This window comes from Dermochelys coriacea, chromosome 3 (genome assembly GCF_009764565.3).
Source record: "Dermochelys coriacea isolate rDerCor1 chromosome 3, rDerCor1.pri.v4, whole genome shotgun sequence".
In the NCBI taxonomy this organism is placed as follows: domain Eukaryota; kingdom Metazoa; phylum Chordata; order Testudines; family Dermochelyidae; genus Dermochelys; species Dermochelys coriacea.
In genome coordinates, this window is record NC_050070.1 from 92,389,241 (window position 1) to 92,411,528 (window position 22,288).

General features: G+C 44.0%; 1 protein-coding gene across 12 annotated transcripts in view; it reads right to left on the reverse strand.

The window, feature by feature from the left end:
• Nucleotides 1–22,288, reverse strand: part of FAM184A (family with sequence similarity 184 member A) — a 189,890-nt gene that overhangs the window by 108,119 nt on the left and 59,483 nt on the right. For 11 of the 12 annotated variants that reach the window (XR_006279942.1, XR_006279944.1, XR_006279943.1 and 8 more), the window contains exons 2-3: nucleotides 15,987–16,841; nucleotides 1,004–1,139 (exon numbers count right to left, since the gene is read on the reverse strand). Coding sequence is in view for 9 of the 12 variants with exons in the window: in XM_038394939.2 (XP_038250867.1) it covers nucleotides 1,004–1,139; nucleotides 15,987–16,841 (991 nt within the window). In the remaining 3 variants the exon portion in view is untranslated. The remainder of the gene's footprint in view (nucleotides 1–1,003; nucleotides 1,140–15,986; nucleotides 16,842–22,288) is intronic. The other variant, XM_043510885.1, reaches the window with a different exon arrangement.

Here is a 22,288-nt window from a genome sequence, read left to right on the forward strand (position 1 = left end):
CAGGGGAGATATGTATATACTGACTCAAACTGGGTTTTTCAGAGACCAACAGACACAAAAAGGGCTTTTGACATAAAAAGACTGGGTTTAAACTGACTCAAGGCCTTCTTTCTAATCCAGCAAACAGTAAGGATATTCTGTCCAAGGGGGGGGGCCAAACCTTATGGAAAGGTTGGAAAGACTTTGGGCTACTAGAGCCCTATAAGACTGGTGGGTGCCTCCTCAAATGTTTAATGTGTATTTAAATTATGTTTTCCCTGTGATGCTTTTACCTTAAGAATAAATGAGCTTGCTTAGAAAGAGCTGTGTGGTAACTTGTAATTGCTGGCAATACCCTGTTCTTAAACCTCAGAGAAAGCAAGGCACAGACACCAGCTGTTAGGCAGACTGGCTTGCTGGGGATATTGCAGAGTAAGGCAGGGTGCTGTGCAGCCTTAAATCCCCTGGAGAGGAAATGAGTAGGACAGTGGTCCCTACCAGAGGCAAGTGATGGTTGGACACCTGAGACCTGACTGGGCACACCTGGAGTGGATCATGAGGTGAGAGGATGTGTGGGGGGGAAAATAGGTGAAGTTACCCTAAACTGTGACAGGTATAAACATACCTCCCCTGCGTATACCTAGCCTTGAAGAACCTCTACTTTGGGACTTTTTGTCTTCATTGTCAAACAAATCCAGAATACACTTTCCTAAAATGTAGAATGAGCTGACATTTTAATCAAAAACTGCCTTTTGTCAAGAATTAGGCGACTTAATAAAAGTCAATTACTTTCAAAACGCATTTAAAAATAGTATGACAGCTTGTAAAGCAAATATAAATCTAAATGCAATACAAGTAACATTATCTTTTTTAAAAAACAAGAAAAAAGCCTTTCAGAACTTTTTAGGGACAATGCAAAACTCTTCACAGACACTCTAGATCTGCATAATTTAAAATAGAAAATATAATATCATCCTGAATTAATATTTGAGGCTCATTTACACACAGTTATGGACATACATACTGGCTTTGAGTACAAGATCTGTGGCCTGCTGCTGTAAGTGTTCCCTTGCAGCTGCTAGCTCACTTTCCACCTCCTTGTGTTTGCTTAACAATGATATCTCCTCCTCCTTGATATCATCTAGCTGTTTTTGAAGCACCTAAGGAAACATACAACATAATATTCATTAACACTACACAATAATGCTGTTAAATTTAACAAGCACGAATTTAAAATATAAATACAGATGACATTTCATCTTATAAGGCTTATTATTCATATACAAAACAAGATCTTATACATAAAACGACACACATATTAACATTGAGTGTTATGAAGCAAGCTTGCTATTCTATAAAGTGTACTTGATATCTGTATCAAATTTAACAAATCTATATATAATCATATGATTACAGTTTTTATTATTGCCTCTGTAATCCACATTTGGATCACAATCAGATAAGATCAGTGTGATTTAATCAGCTATTACGTACTATGCATACAAAATGTATATTTTCCCCTCTTCAAAGCTGAAGCCACGCTAGCTGACGGTCATGAAAAATGATTTTAAAAATAAATTAAGGGAGAAGAGGGAAGGAAATCCACATATACATTTTGTCTAAAGAGATTTTTCCAGTGGAAATAATAAAAATCAATGTTAATGTAATCTTAAAATAGAAACTGTAAATCACAGAAACCAATTATGGTTTTCATTACAATCATAACTTCATCCCCTTCTGCATATGGTTTATGAGAGGATCTTTCATTACATAGCCATATAGAACTAGCCAAGATGAAACCCTACACTGTTCAGATATATTCATTTTACCAATACCGGGTAACTATGTGAAAGTATATAAATATTTCATACACTAATCATAATAAATATAAAAAACCTTTGTTAGAACATTAATAAGGTTGCAAAATTAGGCACTCAGAAGTTAGGAAATGCCAGAATTCATGAGCCTGTGCAAATTTCATCCAGCCCACTAAGCTCGTACATAAGCCGATTCGTACATAAGCATTATGATACAGTCTTTAAATGCATGGTCTCATATGGAGAGGCTACTTACCTTACACAGTAACTTGAGTTCTTTGAGATGTGACCCGCTATGGGTGCTCCACATCAGCATATGTGCATGCCTGTGATCAGAGATTTTCGTCAGCTGCATCCACAGGTCCATGCCTGCACCCTAAACACTCTTGTGCTGTGGTACGATGGTATATAGAGAGGGGCAGACCCACTGCCAGTCCAGTTCCTTCTCAACTATGAAAGTCCAGCAAAACACTCCAACGCAGAAGGGAAGGAGGGAAGGTATTGGAGCACCCTTAGGGACACAGATCTTGAAGAACTCAAGCTACTTAAATGGAGGTTACTCACCTGTGACTGGAAATTCTTTGGAACATGGGGTCTCTACCTGTATTCCACACATGAGTATGTATGCACACCATGCACTTGAGCTTAGAGATTTTTAGTAAGCAGTGTCTGTTGGTCCTCATATTTGCAGTTGTTCTCCTCATGCTCTGAACTGAGGATATAAACGGGCAGTGCGGACTGATGTTTCTCCAGTTCCTTCTTCTACTGTGAACCCAGGCATGATCCATAGCTGAGGGGACAGAGGGCTGGTAGTGAAATACAGAAAAGGACCACACATCCCAAAGAACCTTCAGTTCCTGGTAAGTAACCTCCATTTCTTCTTCAAGTGATGGTCACTATTTGTATTCAACATATGAGAAATTAATAAGCTGTAGTCAGTCGGGAGATGGGTGCAAGGATGCAGATGGTATGGATGTACATAATACTTTTTTACAGATACAAGTGTAGGGACGTCAGTATGGACCAATGCATAACATTTTGTAAAAGGTGTAGATGGAACTATACATAGCCACCCTACATATATCTATTAAGAGTACATCATACAGAGATGCCACAGAGGTTGCTTGCGCTCTGGTGGAATGGGCTCTCAACCCCTCTGCAGTGTCTTTGTAATTGCTTTCGTTCTCTGTAGATAGAATGCCAGTGCCTGTTGGGCATCTAGGGAGTGAAATCTTCTCTCCTTATCAAAAGCACAAGGTTTTGAAAAAAAAATACTGGATGGTTTGATTCATGTAAAAGTCTGAAATTACTTTAGGGATCAATTTCAGGTGGATACAAAGAAAGAGTCTCTCTTTTTGAAAAATGATGTATGATGGATCTGCCATTAGTGCTCCCAGCTCACTCATCCTTCTGGCTGATGTAACAGCACTTAGGAAGACAACCTTCATCAAGAGATGGGAACTTAAAACAGGTGCCTAATACTTCAAAGCAATGTCTGGTGAGAAGTGAGAGGATAAGACTGAGATCCCATTGTGGTATTAGAAGTTTCCCACCAGTGGTCAGACTAACAAGTCCCTTCAGGAATCTAGCTGTCATTGAATGAGTAAAGATAGTATGGCCCTCAACTGGAGGATGAAAAGTGCTGATTGCCATGAGGTGGATCCATAGGGAACTGATCGAGAAGCCCAATATCTTCAGAATGAGTAGGTAATCTAAAGTAACAGGGAATTCTAGCTGACTGTCAAAATAGCATGTTATTTCCAAAGAGGAGAAATGGTTCCATTTAGCCGAATAACATCTCCTAATGGAATCCTTCTTACTTTGAATGAGAATGGATTGGACCATTAGTGAACAAGTGCATTCTACATTCAATGCCTATCCAAATATCAGGCCTTGAGTTGTAGAGGTCCTGCATGGGGTGCCTAGTTACATTGTTTTGTTGCACGAGAAGATCCAGAAATGATCAGACATTGATAGTCGGACAGGTTCAAATACTCCAGAGGTCCAAGAATCAGAAAACTATCTTGGACAGTTGGGTGCAATGAGGATAACTTGAGCCTTGTCATGACAAATCTTTCACAGCACTTGTGGTCTTAGTGAAGGCATATCTGAGCGAGAAGGCATATCTGAGATGGTCCGTTCAGGGTAGAAGGGCATCATTCTTCAAGCCTTGGCCTAGAGCTGCTCTGAAGCTGTGGAGGGGGAGTTTTGGGTTTGCTTGCGAGGCAAAGAGGTCCAAGACAGCATTCCCAATTGCGTGAAGACCTCATTCAGGATGGAATCGTGAATCTCCCATTCATGGTCTGTGGAAAAAGGTCTGCAGATTCTGTCTGTTAGGGAGTTCTGCGCACCTAGTAGGTACACTGCTGAGAGGGTTATGTGGTTTCTGTTACACCATTTTCAGAAGTTGACTGTCTCTACACACAGGAGAAAGGATCTTGTTCCCCCCATTTGTTTACATAGAAGACATATTGTCTGACATTATTTGGATATGTTGGGACTGGATGAGTGGAAGCGTCGTGGAGCTGGTACACCCCCTCAGCCTTTTGGGGTGGGGGAGGGGCACATTACAGCCCCACAGCTGAGTTTAGGGTTGCCTCTGGTTTTGGGGATGTATGGACTATAGGCCAGAGTCACGGGCACGACCCTTGCTATCTGGGCAGCATAGCCTACTGGCCAGAGTCACTGGCCCTTGCTATGAGGGCAGCATGGCCTATTGGCCCGAGTCAATGGCACGGCCCTGGCTATCCCTCTGTGGGATAGGTGAATGTCTGTGTAAAAGTAAGTGTCATATGTCAACAGCTGTGAAACATGTGCCCTCTTCCAGAGAAGGAATTACTGATGCCAATTTGACCATGCAGAATTGTAATTTTAAGATGAATACATTTACTTGGCATAGATCAAGAATTGGTCTCCATCCTCCATTCTTTTTGGGGACTAGGAAATATGCAAAGTAAAATCCCTTCCCTTGATGTTGAGATGGAACTTGTTCTATGGCTCCTTGCTGGAGAAGAGAGTCCAACTCCTGACATAGGATTTTCTCTTGAGATTGGTTCCTGAGAAGAGGCAGGGAAGGCGGGTGTGGGTAGGAAGTGACAAACTTGAGTGGATAGCAGGAGTGAACAAGTTCCAGAATCCACTTGTCCACTGTTATTGCCCTCCTAATTGCAGGTGAGGTGGCCACCAAAAACTTGGGTGGGCAGAATACTGAGACAAATCAATCAGTATTTGATTGAAAGTCCCATCAAAATAAACTCTTCAGCTCTGGACTGGAAGGAGGTGAAGGCAGTAGATGTCGAGGAAGCCATGTAACTTGGTCATTGGCATGGTGGCTCATGAGAGAGAGCACTGATGATAAAATGGTTGAGGGGTTGGGGTTGGTCTTGTTCTGTACCCCTGCATGTGATGCTTCCTCTTTGGGATGAGAATATAAATGCCCAGAGAGTCTTTTCATTAAACAAGTTAGCTGCATCAAAGGGCAAATATTCAGTGGTACTTTGGAACCTCTCTAGAGAAACCTGAGGACAGCAACTAAAGATCCCCTCCTCATAACTACAGTTGCCACCCCTCTGGAAGCAGTATCAGCAGCATCTACTGCAGTCCTAAGTGATGTTGTGGCTACCAATTTACCCTCATCAACTGAGTTCCAGAATTGGACTTTATCCTCCTGAGGGAGTTTATCTTTGAAGTCCAACAATTTCACATAATTGAGGAAAAGTAAAATGTATTTTTCCTAACAGGGCCTGGCAGGTGGCAATTATAAATTTGAGGCTTGTCAAGAAGAAAACTTTCCTCCGTAGGAGGACGAGGTGTTTAGCATGCTTGTACAAAGATCTTGGGGTGTTGCAGCCCGGATCTCTCAGTGGCTACGTGTACCACCAGGGAGCTGGGTGATGGGTGAGAGAACAAAAAACTCCGCTCTTTTAGGTGGAACGAAATAGTGAGTGCTTCTCAGCCTTTTTTGGGGTGGGAGTGCAGGAGATAGGACTGTGCAACACTCCCTGGCTGTCTCCATCATGGTCTCATTGACCAGGAGGGCCACCTGACTGGATCCAAAAGTCCAGGAATTTTTGCTGAAAACTTTGAGCTGGATCTGGAGCTCGGACACCACTCCTTGTAAAGAACTCCTGATTTTGCCTGTGACGATCAGTGGAGAGGGTGAGGATGGGAATAACAGCCTTATCTGGGGAAGACGATAAAATAGCTGCTGGAACTGTTGCATACAACTCCACTTTCAAATAGAGCCATTTGGTGTCGGCTTGGAGATGATAGATAAGGTTCATACTTGGTCCCAGGGGCTCCAGAAATGTCAGTACAGAGTTTCAACTGGTTGGGGCAGACTCCATGGCACTAGGAACCATTGACACTTCGAAAGTCTATGTGGGGATAAAGGCTCATCTGGGGCCTCCAACTAATGTGATGAGAAATTTGGTTTTCAATCAACAGGTGGAACCATTGGTACCAATGGATGGGTACTCAGGTTCAGGGATGTAAGAGGAGAGTGGCCGCATGTCCTCAAGGTAATATCTTCCTCCAGCATAATGAGGTTTTAAAATAAGTTTAACTCAAGAGAGTGATGTCATGGTGGGAGTCTGCTATAGACCACCGGACCAGGGGGATGAGGTGGATGAGGCTTTCTTCCGGCAACTCACGGAAGCTACTAGATCGCATGCCCTGATTCTCATGGGTGACTTTAATTTTCCTGATATCTGCTGGGAGAGCAATACAGCGGTGCATAGACAATCCAGGAAGTTTTTGGAAAGCGTAGGGGACAATTTCCTGGTGCAAGTGCTAGGGGAGCCAACTAGGGGGAGCGCTTTTCTTGACCTGCTGCTCACAAACCGGGTAGAATTAGTGGGGGAAGCAAAAGTGGATGGGAATCTGGGAGGCAGTGACCATGAGTTGGTGGAGTTCAGGATCCTGACGCAGGGAAGAAAGGTAAGCAGCAGGATACGGACCCTGGACTTCAGGAAAGCAGACTTTGACTCCCTCAGGGAACAGATGGCCAGGATCCCCTGGGGGACTAACATGAAAGGGAAGGGAGTCCAGGAGAGCTGGCTGTATTTCAAGGAATCCCTGTTGAGGTTACAGGGACAAACCATCCCGATGAGTCGAAAGAATAGTAAATATGGCAGGCGACCAGCTTGGCTTAATGGTGAAATCCTAGCGGATCTTAAACATAAAAAAGAAGCTTACAAGAAGTGGAAGGTTGGACATATGACCAGGGAAGAGTATAAAAATATTGCTCGGGCATGTAGGAAAGATATCAGGAGGGCCAAATCGCACCTGGAGCTGCAGCTAGCAAGAGATGTCAAGAGTAACAAGAAGAGTTTCTTCAGGTATGTTGGCAACAAGAAGAAAGCCAAGGAAAATGTGGGCCCCTTACTGAATGAGGGAGGCAAGCTAGTGACAGAGGATGTGGAAAAAGCTAATGTACTCAATGCTTTTTTTGCCTCTGTTTTCACTAACAAGGTCAGCTCCCAGACTGCTGTGCTGGGCAACACAAAATGGGGAAGAGATGGCCAGCCCTCTGTAGAGATAGAGGTGGTTAGGGACTATTTAGAAAAGCTGGACGTGCACAAGTCCATGGGGCCGGACGAATTGCATCCGAGAGTGCTGAGGGAATTGGCGGCTGTGATTGCAGAGCCCTTGGCCATTATCTTTGAAAACTCGTGGCGAACGGGGGAAGTCCCGGATGACTGGAAAAAGGCTAATGTAGTGCCCATCTTTAAAAAAGGGAAGAAGGAGGATCCTGGGAACTACAGGCCGGTCAGCCTCACCTCAGTCCCTGGAAAAATCATGGAGCAGGTCCTCAAAGAATCAATCCTGAAGCACTTAGAGGAGAGGAAAGTGATCAGGAACAGTCAGCATGGATTCACCAAGGGAAGGTCATGCCTGACTAATCTAATCGCCTTTTATGATGAGATTACTGGTTCTGTGGATGAAGGGAAAGCAGTGGATGTATTGTTTCTTGACTTTAGCAAAGCTTTTGACACGGTCTCCCACAGCATTCTTGTCAGCAAGTTAAGGAAGTATGGGCTGGATGAATGCACTATAAGGTGGGTAGAAAGCTGGCTAGATTGTCGGGCTCAACGGGTAGTGATCAATGGCTCCATGTCTAGTTGGCAGCCGGTGTCAAGTGGAGTGCCCCAGGGGTCGGTCCTGGGGCCCGTTTTGTTCAATATCTTCATAAATGATCTGGAGGATGGTGTGGATTGCACTCTCAGCAAATTTGCGGATGATACTAAACTGGGAGGAGTGGTAGATACGCTGGAGGGGAGGGATAGGATACAGAAGGACCTAGACAAATTGGAAGATTGGGCCAAAAGAAATCTAATGAGGTTCAATAAGGATAAATGCAGGGTCCTGCACTTAGGATGGAAGAATCCAATGCACCGCTACAGACTAGGGACCGAATGGCTCGGCAGCAGTTCTGCGGAAAAGGACCTAGGGGTGACAGTGGACGAGAAGCTGGATATGAGTCAGCAGTGTGCCCTTGTTGCCAAGAAGGCCAATGGCATTTTGGGTTGTATAAGTAGGGGCATAGCGAGCAGATCGAGGGACGTGATCGTTCCCCTCTATTCGACACTGGTGAGGCCTCATCTGGAGTACTGTGTCCAGTTTTGGGCCCCACACTACAGGAAGGATGTGGATAAATTGGAAAGAGTACAACGAAGGGCAACAAAAATGATTAGGGGTCTAGAGCACATGACTTATGAGGAGAGGCTGAGGGAGCTGGGATTGTTTAGTCTGCAGAAGAGAAGAATGAGGGGGGATTTGATAGCTGCTTTCAACTACCTGAAAGGGGGTTTCAAAGAGGATGGCTCTAGACTGTTCTCAATGGTAGCAGATGACAGAACGAGGAGTAATGGTCTCAAGTTGCAATGGGGGAGGTTTAGATTGGATATTAGGAAAAACTTTTTCACTAAGAGGGTGGTGAAACACTGGAATGCGTTACCTAGGGAGGTGGTAGAATCTCCTTCCTTAGAGGTTTTTAAGGTCAGGCTTGACAAAGCCCTGGCTGGGATGATTTAACTGGGACTTGGTCCTGCTTTGAGCAGGGGGTTGGACTAGATGACCTTCTGGGGTCCCTTCCAACCCTGATATTCTATGATTCTATGATTCTAAGAGAAGGTTGAGGATAAGGGAGTGCAAAAACTTTCTCCAGGGAGACATAGATCTCAGACCTCTCTGGGGTGAATTGGTGGCTGGGGCCGCCAGAGCCAATATGTCCTTGGTCACTGTGGATGTTGGATCCCTACAGGATATGGGTGCAGAGTTTGATTTCAATGTTGAAGGTAATGATGGTAAATGCCTGTCTTTTGGTTTACACATCGGAACCAAGATTGGAACTGATAGATTGTTACGCCTGTGGTGAGCAGCAACAGCGACAGTGGTCCGAGGCTGCCCCCTGAGCAGTGGTACCGGGCCCCTCAACAAGCACCTGCGGGTGCCCCCAAACCCCCACACAAGCACCAGCAGGCACCCTGGACCATCCCTCCCCAGTACCAACAGGCATCCTGGAGTCTCCCCCGCCCAGCACCAGCGGGTGCCCCAGAGCAGCAGCGGGTGCCCCAGAGCTCCCACGCAGCACCAGTGGGTGCTCTGATGTGCCCTGCCCAAGGGCCAGCAGCATCCCTAGAGCCCCAAGATTTAGTCATGGACAGGTCACGGGGCCATGAATTTTTGTTTATTGCCCGTGATCTGTCCATGACTTTTACTAAAAATACCCATGCCCCAAGGAGGTGCATGAAGGATAACCAACAAGGAATGTTAGGCTAACTATCTCCTCCAATGAAATTTGTAACATGCCCTCTAACCTTTTAATATAGTTTTGAAAGGCTTATCAGGGTAAGGTCATGGGGAAGCCATGACACCCTCATCTGGTGAGAAGGTGATCGTGTGGGAGGGCATCATTTCTTCCTTTCCTACTGATTTCTGCTCTGAGAGATGTACCTGTGGAGCAGGGCCTGCGGGTATGGCTGATGCTCCTGACAAGTCCTCTTTTGAGATGGTACCCTGTTGTAAAGATCACCATATAGAGCTCATGGGTTCCAATAAGCCCATTGTGGTGGGACATAAGGGAAAGGGGACAGGACTTGAAGGCTGTCCTTGCCAGGATAGCCAGGTGTGCTTCCTTCTAGGAGCTTCTCTTTTAGTGTGAGCCTTGAAAGAGGGAGCTTGGAAGGAAGAGGAATCTTTTAGAGACACTGCTGAGTCTGATGAGGTATCATCCCCTCTATCCCTGAGGGAACAAGTGGTGCTGGTACCAGTGGTTGGGTCAATACCAGGCCCTGGCAAGAGACCTCTACTTGCATTGGTACTAACGTTAGAAAGGGAGGCTGGTGAGGCAGCAATAGAGAATTGATATAGGCTGAAAACATTGTTCGGTACCTCAAAGAGTCTGTGTGTAGACAGCGTCAGTACCAGACAGCAAGTCACCGTCTAAAATGTGAAAGGAGGGTATGTAGACTCTGAGAGGTAAATCAGTACTGTTGGAAAGTATCTTTCCGTACTTCTCAATATCAGTGATCTGAGCTCTTCCTATGACCTACTGTGGATACAGACCATTGGAAGTTCCACCTTAAGGGTTTGACAGTCCAGCCGTTCCATGGCTCCTGGTTGGCTCCCTGCCTTATATAAGCCCAAGGGGCATTTCAGGAAGTGTCCAGACAACAGCATGGATCTTCTGTAGCTGTCATGACACTCCAGCTCCTTGCTCTTAAATTCCTGGCTTGACCTTAACTGGACTTCGCCTCCTGACTTGGACTCAGACCCTTAGTATCGACCCTGACTACGAACTCTTCTACTACTCCCAGCCTCAGGTTTGCACCTGCTCTGACCCTTGGCCCTGACTGCCCTTGTTGAGCTCCTAACAGTTTTCCTGGACCACCCTAGCCTATTCACCCTATGGTGAATATCTACTTTGGGGGAACATGGAGACAGCGAGCCACTTGCTGTTCAGCCTGTCCCAGAGAGTCCTGGAGATGCCTGAATGGGCTGACCACTCCCAGGAGGATCTCCCTACACTTCGAGCCCAATTATCACAGCTTACAACAGAGAAACAAACTCTGTGAAGGCAATCCACCCACCTCCATGAGGAAAACCTGGCACTACGGGCCCAACTGGCACAGCACGCCACATGCAACCAGATGATATGAGAGCTGACGGCCCAGCAAAGTAATTAAAAGCACTAAGGGCACATATTGCAGCCAGGACCCAAAGTCCTCCTCCCAGAATGTTTTAATGGGGACAGCCAAAAATTCAGGGGGGTTGTTAACCAATGCCACCTGTTGTTTCTGCTCTGCCCCCAGTCCTATCCCACTGATCAAGCAAAAGTAGAATTCATTATTAGTCTCCTGACAGGAGATGCATTGGAGTGGGCCTCACCCCTACACGAATGAGCAAATCCAATGCTACTGAACTGGGATGCCTTTCTCCAAGCATTCTCTGCCATATTTGACAATCTTCACTGTGCCCACTTGGCAGAGACGACCCTGTGCAAACTCCAGCAGGGGCAAGGACTGGCCTCTTCCAGTGCTGCCCACTTTTGACGTCTGGTCTCCAACACTGAATGGAATGAAGCAATCCACCTCTACCAGTTCTGGTGGGAGCAACACAAGAAGGTTAAGGATGAATTAGCCCATATGGGTGCCCCAACCAAATTAGATGCCTTCATTGACCTAGTCATACACATCAACAATAAGTTGCATGAATGACATGAGGGGTCTGTATCACCAGCTGGCCAGTGCCCCTCAATACCCGTGTACATCCTGTACCCTGAACCCATCCAGCTGGATAGTGCCCACCTGAGGAAAAAGAGCACCCTCGTTGCCACAGGCTGTGTTTCTATTGTGGGGGATCTGGCCATGCTCTTTCCTACTGCCCAATCTGAGCTCCAGCATGATGCAATTTTGGAAACTACCATGCCGAGTCCCCTTAGAAGGGGTAAACCTGCACAAACCCTGAGGTAACGCACTCCTAACTTCTCACTGAGGCATCCCCAGGCATGGTTAACATTTCCTGTACCTTAAGGTCTAGGTCCACCTCTGTGTTCCAGGGGAGTCCTAAAGAATTCCACCACAGAAGACACTGGTGGATTTTGGGACAGCAGACAACTTCACAGAGGGGAATGAGATACACACTTTCTCAGTGGGCTTCACAGATATTTGCTGACATCAGAAGATTAGTGAGATTCACGATTTTTTGGTTCCATTCCAGGCATTAGAGGAGAGTGTGTGCTAGTGATCACAGATCCTTATGCCCAATTCCCCCAAATTTGATCCCTTCTGCCCTGGGAACCTGTCCCTGTCCCAGTCTCCATTCAGGCTTCTCATCCCACTCGCCGTTGCCTTGCCCAGCAAGTCCAAGACTCCCTCAGGGGTTCCCGTCCAAATTCTAGTTTTCCACCTCACTCTAGTCACCTTGTCCTGCCAACTCCAGTTTCCCCTTCCAGCTCTTTGTCCCCAATCTCCTTACCCAGCCAGTCCCAGTACTCCCCCACCCGGGTCCCCATACAATCTATCTCCTTTCCTCTCAACCCCACCCTCCAATAATCTCTCCTGCCAATACTCCCTAACTCCCAGTCCCAGGCCCTCCTCCTCATGTGCCTCATCATATAGAGCTGAAGCATGCTCAGTGCACAAAGAATCTAAAGAGATTTTAGCTGTGAAGTTCTAACAAGTCTCTATTTAACACATGCAAACTGAGATTTTTCAAAGGCTTATAACTTGGCCAACTTTGAGCAGATTTTCCTATGAGATCAAAGGCATATACCTGACACAAAGGAATCCTCCATGCCAAATTTCACGTCATTAGACCGTCTAAACAAAATAGTTGTTAGAATTATTGTATGACATGGAAAATTAGGTATTTGCATCTAACCTCATTTTTGGAAACAGCTGAATGCCTTTAGCTAAAATTCCCCCAAAAGAATCAGACTGAGGCAGACACCTATCATGGAAAATTTCAGCCCGAAATTTAGCACAGGTATAAACAACTGAAAACAGGGTTATAATGGGAAGTATCAGGCAACCTTAATGATAGGTGGTACTGCCAGATCTATACATAATAAATAGAATTTCCATATGCTCCCTTTGCTCCTCTTGTGGGATAGGAGGCATGGGAGAATCAGGGAGAGTTTATGTTATGAGGCCAAGAGTTAGAGCTGCCTTTTATAAAATCACAATATAACCCCCTCTCTCTAATTCCTTTGCCTTAAAAGCATGGAATTCTTGCCTTACTCCTTCTGCTTTGCCTCCTCTTCCTCTTCACTACCTTCTAATTCCCCATGCTTCTTTTCTCTTAGGCCTTTTAAATAAAAAAAGGAGAAGACGGAAAAAGCTGAGACTCCAAATTCTGTATCAGCCAAGAATCCTAGGCAGAGGAAAACTAAAAGACAATTCTTCACTCTGCATCCAACTCTTATGGAGAGATCAGGGGGTCTCAATGGGAAAAAAGTAGGGCAGAGTCCTAGGGAGCCAGCACCTGTAATATATGGGAGAAGCTTAGCAAGTGGGCTGTCATGCCTGGAAGGAGATTCACTAACCCAGATCTGATGGTAAAGCAGAACCCAGTCTCTTTGATTACCCCAACAGAATATTATCTATCCATGGAGTGGACACAAATGTGCCCCATCACCATCTGCATCTCAAAAGCCATTCTTCCATTCTGTTTTATCCCCCCTAGGATCCCACTAATAAAATGGCAGATCTGGCTTTTCATAATGTTTATGAGCTCACAGCAGCTGCCTCCAGAATCTCTATTCATTCTGTGTCTTGCACCCTGCAAGTGGACCTGGAGAGACCTCTTCTTGAACCAGACCATAAAAGTTTAGGTCTCCTTTCAGATTTCACCTAGGCTAGCTCACACCTTTGATGTTCCCACATTTACCCTAAGATCCTTCATATTTTCCATGTGGGCTGCAATGCAGAATGGATACACCTGGCTTTGGGGGTTGAGTGCTGTGATGAATGCAAATATAAGCTAACTGATCTCTTCTACAAGACATCACATTTGAAGGGGGAAGTCCCCAATAAAGCTACTGTTCTGGGCCAAGGTGCTCGAAGCACCACAGGCCTGGCAGGAGTACTCTGAGAAAAACGAGGCTTACACACAGCTGTGAGTTATTGGCTTTATTGAAGGTTAGTGACCCACCCGCAACCGGGACTTCACGCGTTGCAGTCACGGAGGTGGGGAACTCAGCACCCCGGAGCTTTGCTCGGACGGAGTCCAACGGAGGGGCAGACAGTCAGCATTAATAAGCATTGCACAAAAACAGCTTATGAATATAGAATTAGGGACTTCTTAAAGGGGGGCTTTCCGCTACCTGACGAAGGGCCATGCAAAGCAGCTGTGTCCTTCAAGATCTATATCCTGCAGTAACAAAGCAGCTGTGTCCTTCAAGAACTATTTCTATCCCACAATAACGAAGCAGCTATCTATGTTCCACAGTAACCTCTCGGCTCAAGAAAGAGGAAGTTCCCTGGCTAGGCCGTAACAGTCTTCTGCGGTCCCTTACAGCTACCAAAGGGCATATAGAGTCCCATAGAATCATTTCCTCTAGTCCCAATCTACAAAACTCTATGCCTCCTTCCATCATAGAAGGAAATCTTTCAACCCTCTGGTCCCCAAAAGCCTGCTTTATGCTTATGAGGCTTCATATCTTATTTTAGAGCAGCTTTAGAAAACAGCATTACAACAACTCTGAAAACATGTACGTATTTGAGACATTACTTGTGAATGCCTCTTGTATGTGTCCAAGAAGTATACGTAGGAAAAGTTGATTAATAGGTCTCATCATCACACCACAGAGAGTGTCCTTTCCCATTTTCTTTGTACAATATTATGTATTTGTTGAACATATTTTAAATTAAATACTAGATAACCGCTGGCACAAATAACAACCGCAGTGACAAATATAATGTAGCAAAATGGGAATATTTTCTTCATAGTCCAACTATACACCAATATAGAATATTTACAGGACCACTCACTTGTGTGAGGTTACTCGTATGTGTAAGTGTTTGCAACACACCATACACTCTAAATCAGTGTTTCCCAAACTTTTCTAGCAATGATACCAGTATACCAAAATCAGACCTCAGTTGTACCAGCTACTGACCACCTCATTCCTCCCTGGTGCCAGTCACCCACCCTTTTAAAAACAAAAGGTGAAGTTAGGTTCTAATATGGTGAGCTCTGAGGGAGAGCCACTGCTCAGTGCTCATTTGACTGTGCGCTCTCTAATCTGCAATGGAACTTTCTGCACTTCAATTCCTATACCGTAATACCGGGGAGTAGAACATCAGTAAAATAGCTGAAAGGTGGACAGCCAGCCAAGTACTAGTGACAAAAGCTTAACTTTCAAAGCTAACATATGTGTAGGGACCTAACAAATTCACGGCCATGAAAAACGCATCACGGACCGTGAAATCTGGTCTTGTGTGTGCTTTTACCCTATTCTATACAGATTTTACAGGGGAGACCAGCATTTCTCAAATTTGGGGTCCTGACCCAAAAGAGAGTTGTAGGGGGGGTTGCAAGATTATTGGGGGGATCCGCAGTATTGCCACCCTTACTTCTGTGCTGCCTTCAGAGCTGGGCGCCCGGAGAGCAATGGCTGTTGGAAGGGCACCCACCTCCGAAGGCAGAGCCCTGCCAGCAGCAGAGAAGTAAGGGTAGCAATACCATGCCACTCTTACTACTGCGCTGCTGCCTTCAGAGCTGGGCAGCCAGAGACTGGTGGCTGCTGACCAAGGGTCCAGCTCTGAAGGCAGCAGCACAAAAGTTAGGGTGGTAATACCATACCATGCCATCCTTACTTCTGCACTGCTGCTGAAGGTGCTGATACCTTCAGAGCTGGGTGTCCAGCCAACAGCTGCCGCTCTCCGGACACCCAGCTCTGATGGCAACCCCCACTACAATAATCTTGCTACACCCCACTCCCCAACTCCTTTTTGGATCAGGACCCCTACAATTACAATACTGTGAAATTTCAGATTTAAATATCTGAAATCATGAAATTTATTATTTAAAAAATCCTATGACCATGAAATTGACCAAAGTACACCGTGATGGTAGGGCCCTACATATGTGCTAATGATTTGCCACTGCTGTATATATTTTAGGTTAGTTTAATTTCTATTAAACACATTGGAACTTAAAAGAATGATGTGCTGTCAGTCTCACCTGAACAGTGTTTTCTGCTGTACTGAGTGCTACCTGAAGCTTTTGGCATTTTTCTCGCAGACTACCCACTTCATCCTGTACCATCTGCAATTCAGTCTTCAGTTTCCCAAGGTTCTTCCGTAAAACAGCTTCTTGGCTTTGAAACTCTCTTCTTAGCTCCACTTCTTTCTCTTTGCAGGCATGCAGGCTTTCAGCTGTAAAGAGCTGAGATCTTTTCAAAGCATCAAGTTCATGTTCATAAAAGGTTTGAGCTTTGCTGAGTTTGCCTTCATACTCCTCAATGAGTTTTTTCCTCTCCAGTCTTAGCTCTTCAATTTTGCTGTTTAAATCTTCCAGTTCCAACCTGTGCAACTCCTCTAGCTTCTCTTGCCCCTTACTTAAAGTAGCATTCTGATTCTGCTGCGTTTTCAGAAGTTCTTGAATCTCCAATCTGTGTGCTGCTCTCAAGTCTTCCAGAGCTGAGCGTTTGTCTTTCTCAAACTGTACTTGCAATTGTACAAAGCTTCGTAGCCTCTCCTCAAACTTCTTTCTAATCTCTTCTACTTCTCTTGACATAGTTACTATACGCTGGACATGCTGGGCTTCTGCACAAAGCTGCATATCTTCAACTCTGTCCTTGTAAGCTTCAAATTCTGTCAAGGCTTGATGTTTCATCTTTTTATGATCTTCCAATGACTCTTCCAAAACCTGGATCTTTCTCTTAAGATCCATTTCTTCAGCAACTTTACTCTTATACTGTAAGAGCTTCTCTCTTGTTTCTGCAAGAATTTGTTGGATTTCTTCTTCATGAGCATCCTTGAGGGCTTGAATAGCAGCTTCATGTTCATCATTCTTAGTGTTTAAAGCATATATTACCTGCAAGTTTAAAACAAAATTTTATTAAAGGTATACTCAGACTTACTACTAAATCAAAAAATAATCTTGACACACTGTCACAAATAGTCATACACATTCATGACACAAATAGAGCACCATACATTTTTAGGAATGAGACTTCAAAGGCCTTTTGTACCAGATATTACAGAAGTTTTATACATTTGAGCTAAACAGCATTGCTGGGGCTCTTGTACTGTGATTCTGCTGGTAAATATTCACTTGGCATTGTCATATGCAAGTACTGCAGAAGACAAGGAATAGTTGATATACCCAAGAAAAGTTGAAAATTTTATTAAAGGTATACTCAGACTTACTACTAAATCAAAAAATAATCTTAACACACTGTCACAAATAGTCATACACATTCATGACACAAATAGAGCACCATACATTTTTAGGAATGAGACTTCAAAGGCCTTTTGTATCAGATATTACAGAAGTTTTATACATTTGAGCTAAACAGCATTGCTGGGGCTCTTGTATTGCGATTCTGCTGGTAAATATTCACTTGGCATTGTCATATGCAAGTACTGCAGAAGACAAGGAATAGTTGATATACCCAAAAACACCCAAATATTAACATAAAAGATTTGCAATTTGGATAAGATTTTTTCTGCTACAGAATAGTGTATATCATGTAAACAGTAGAGCTGATTGGGAAATGGAATTTCTGTCCCTTGTAAAATGTCAAGATTTTGAAAAACAAATTGTTCTTTATCAAGTTGAAAAATCCAAATTTTTCACGGGACTGAAATTCCAAAATATTTCATTTCGGGAGGATATTTTGGGGGAATAGGGACTCCAAGTGACCCTTTCTTGAATTTTTGTGTAAATCACTTGGTGGTGGCAGCAATACCACCCAAGGACAAGGAAAGAAATTTGTGCCTTGGGGAAGTTTTTAACCTAAGCTGGTAGAATATAAGTTCAGGGGGTCTTTCATGCGGGTCCCCACATCTTTCATGGAACATTTCATATCTATATTTCAGTAACAAGCACTTTATTACCATAACACTATCTCAATTGCAGAACAGTACTCCCCACTATTGTGAGCATTAACTGACAGGATCTTCACTCAGACACAATGCCTAAAATAGTAAGACACTTCTTTTCACACTCATTATATATGTACAGTAACTCCTCATTTAACATTATAGTTATGTTCTTGAAAAATGCAACTTTAAGTGAAATGATGTTAAGCAAATCCAATTTCCCCCTAAAAATTGATGTAAATGGGGGGATTAGGTTCCAGGGAATTTTTTTTCCACCAGACAAAAGACATTATATACATATACAGTATACGTTTTAAGCAATTTTAAAGAAAACCATTTAATACTGTACTCAGCAATGATGATTGTGAAGCTTGGTTGAGGTGGTGGAGTCAGAGGGTGAAAGAGGGTGGATTGTCCGGCTGCTCCTTTTGCTGTTCTTTCCAATGTGCTCCAGGGGCGCTCAATCCCTGGCTCTGCCCCAGGCCCACCCCCACTCCACTCCTTCCCCCAAGGCCCCACCTCTGCCCCACCTCTTCCCGCCCCATTCCACCTGCGCCCCTCTAGTGTGCCACGTCCTCACTCCCCTCCCCCTCTCCCGCTCCCCAGCCTCCTGAACACCACAAAACAGCTGATTGCTGTAGGTGGGAGGCACAGGGAGGGAGGAGGGAGTTGCTGATCTGTGGGGCCGCTGGCAGGTGGGAGGCACTGGGGGTGGTGGAGGGGAGCTAATGGGGTCTGCCGGCCCACCCTAGTTGGAAGCCCCCATGGCCAAAAAACAATGTTGTAAGCAAATATTGCGCAACTTTAAATGAGCACGTTCTCTAATAGATAGGTGACGTAACAACAAAACAACATTAACCGAGATGAAGTTAGGTTACACATTACTGTATCTACTTTGTTTCTAACAAACTTCTTCATACAAAGTCTCATAGATGACAACTAAAATAATAAATGTCTTAACTTGGAGTGCCTCCTGTCCATTTTTATCTCCAGTATTTCCTGCTGCGATTAACTTCAATGTACTTTGCAGAAAAGATCCCCAGAATCAGAGATGGTTTCTATACAGCACAATCACCAGAGCCAACTAACACCACCACCATCAGACCACCACCATTCTCAACTTGACCATTTGACTCATCAGGAAGTCCCTGAGGCAAGTCCAAACCACCGCATGCGTATCTCATGCCTCCCTTTTCTGCCTTGTGAATGAGCACCTGGGCCAGCTATTAATATACATAATCAATGACTCCTTTGAAAAAGGCAACTTACCATTCTCTCTAAAACATGTTGTTGTCTAACCAGTTCAATTGCTTCATGCAACTGACTTTGTTAACTTCTTCCCAGTGCTCACTAATGGGAGCTTGGGCAAGGTAATTACAAAACTAGTGAAAAAAAACCCTCCAGCTATACCCGACCTCTGCCAGTATCCTGGTCTCATAATTACCCGGATTTTTTATATTGATGTGCCACAGAAATGACACTAGTCACACTAGCGCAGTGGTTCTCAACCTGTGGCCCAATCAGCACACAGCTGCGGCCCACGTGACATCCTCAAGGCCAGGTAGTATTGGATATGGCCCACAATGGTAAATAGATTTAGAACCACTGCACTAGTGGATGATATTCTAGAACTGGTGGCGTCACCATTCGTATTGCTGGATCTCTCAACAGCATTCAACATGGTTAATTATGAGGTTTTGCTATCATGTCTTAAAGATTTGCCACAGGTGGAGGGAAATTGTAACTCTCTCAGATTCTCTCTCTCAACCCACTATAAGAAAAAGTTCAGACTCCAGAGCTCTCATCTGTGGTGCCCTTCAAGACCCCATCTCCCCACCCCCACTCTATATCATTTAACCTTTCTGTTATTGAATATTCCAAAAACACAGTGGCCAGGAAAACTGGCTAGTCAAGAGGCTTCAATGAACCCTGATGGATACAGACTTGGCAACAATAATCCATACTTTTATGTCCCCTAGGCTTAACTACTTCGTACACTATATACTTGGGAATTATAGTAGGAGCTTTTGATGAAAATCCAGCCGGCATAACAAACACTTACTAAATAACACAGGATGAAGGAAACACATCACACTAGTATTCAGATCATTACACTGACTTTCCACAGAACACCAGTTCAAATTCAAGGTCCTGGTAATGATTTTCCAAGCCCTAAATAGGTTGGGACTCCAGCTATCTCAGGAACCATGTCTCCCTACATGAGAGTTATACTTACTGGTTACTATGGAATTACCAGTGACAAGTGATAATTACAAGAGTCAGGGATAGAATGTTCTCTTCAGAGGGCCCCTGGCTGTGTAACTCCATTGCAAAATAGTTAATAATGAATACTAATCTAACTACCTTCAGACATAAATTTAAACCCCACATAGCCTTCCCAAAATTATGAACAAGATGAAGGAAGGAAGGCCTGGTGAAGGAAAAATAACCCTTAAGTAAATGTCAAAACTATTCTTAACCCCATGAGCTACAGGGACAGAAATAAGAATTCTTTTCAAAACAGCCTAGTGTCTCCCAGTAACATCTGCACGTGAAACACGTTAACCTCAGGTCATAGTGTTACACTGAACACTAGAAGATCAACATAATATCAGCTTTAATAAAGGGCACTATATCAAGTCCCAAGATTCATGAGTTCAATTGACTAGCACCGTAAATACTATGGCTTGGTTCACTGTCATTAGCATATATAGGTGCAATTGCTTCCGGCAGACCATGTTTTCTTTGAGATTTGGTACAATCATAAATGTTTATCAATTGCTGTAGTATACTATCTGAGAACAGGACAGCCTTTGAGAAAGAACAGGCAAAGTATTGAGTCCTTGCTCCCTTCTCATCGGTAGAAACAAAAGCTGGGGCCAGCTGGCAGGCTAGCTCTTCTCACCTGAGGGAGATGGAAGGATCTTGCCAGTTCTTTGCCCTGAGAGAAATTCAGGGGGTAGAGAAACCAGAACCAGTTTCACTTTACAAGGGCTATGAGAATGGTGACATTTTTAGGCTGCACGTTACATGTCACTAATTTCAATATACTGTATATTGCCCTACATTCATGAGGGTAACCAATTTGATCAGGTAACCAATTTTTAATCATTAGTATTTAAGCACAAAATCCCCCCAAGTGTGTTATTTTATGTATAATTTTTTATATATAAAACAAAATAAATCTGACTAGTGTTTGAATTGAAAGGGGAAATTACTGAAGGTGGATTGGTGGGGAGCAAACGGGATTTCCTTGTCCCTGCTGAACTTCACATTTCTCATATCCCCAGTTTTTGCCATTGCGGTTTTGTCCTGACTCTCATTTTTCCCCCGAGAAAACTTCCAAAGCACTCAAAAATGGAGAAATGTTACACAAGACATTCATAACACCCCCCACCCCTGACAGTTCCATTATCCTAATTAAGCAGGATATCCCTCCCCCAGCCCCCCCAAAAAAGCCACCCAGAGCGTGCGTTTGGGACTTTATAAGGATCTTTTTTTTGGAGGGGGCTATGGAAGATTGTGTTAAGATTTTAGATTTTTTAAAATTAATTCTATGTTCTTAAGTATGAATATCATTACTCTCCAGTTTGTTGTCATGAATATTTCTGGCCATTTCAAGTTAATGTCCTACCATAAAAAGGAGGCCTTTTCTTTAGCTAAGGGGTGTGTGTGTGTGTGTGTGGGTGTGTGTGTGAGAGAGAGAGAGAGAGAGAGAGAGAGACTTGCACTGCATACTTTGCCAAGTGAGGTATTAAAAACAATTTAATTTTCATAGAAAACTTGTTTTCCATTCTCTTCAGGCTCTGTGCTCTGTACCTTTTCCACATAGGAAAAAATAATAGTTCCTCTCAACCTATATTAAAAAAAAAATTTAATGAGCATGGATTGTTCCAAGTAATAACACTGGATAACATGCTCAAGTTTCAAAAACTAGGCCACAAAAATTGAAAGGATTCTGAAGTCAAAAACCTTCAGAAGATCCCAGGCTGTTGACTCCAATTCTTCTAAAACTAAATGAAGAACTAGTCTACCAATCTGAAATGAACAGAATACCCTTCTACTCACGTGCTTACTTCACCATTGAGAACAGATGATACACTTGCACTAACAATCCCCACATTTAATAAAAATTTGGGAACTGGCGGCAAGGTATTTTCCATAAAAGGATTCAGCTTTGGAATTCACTCCCCATGCTAATCCAGTAGAACCAGAGCTTAATGGTCTTCAGGAAATGCTATAAGGCCAATAGACACAGGACAAAATTCTGCACTGTTATATCCACTCAACTCCCAAGGACTTCAACAGGAGATAACCAGGTGCAGGCAGAGGACAGAATGTGGACACTGTAGGCTTTTTCGTAGGAAGGGCTCGGGGACGTTCGAAATTTTTCTATTGTGGGGGAAAGGAGAGGGAAATCTCAATGAGATTTTAATG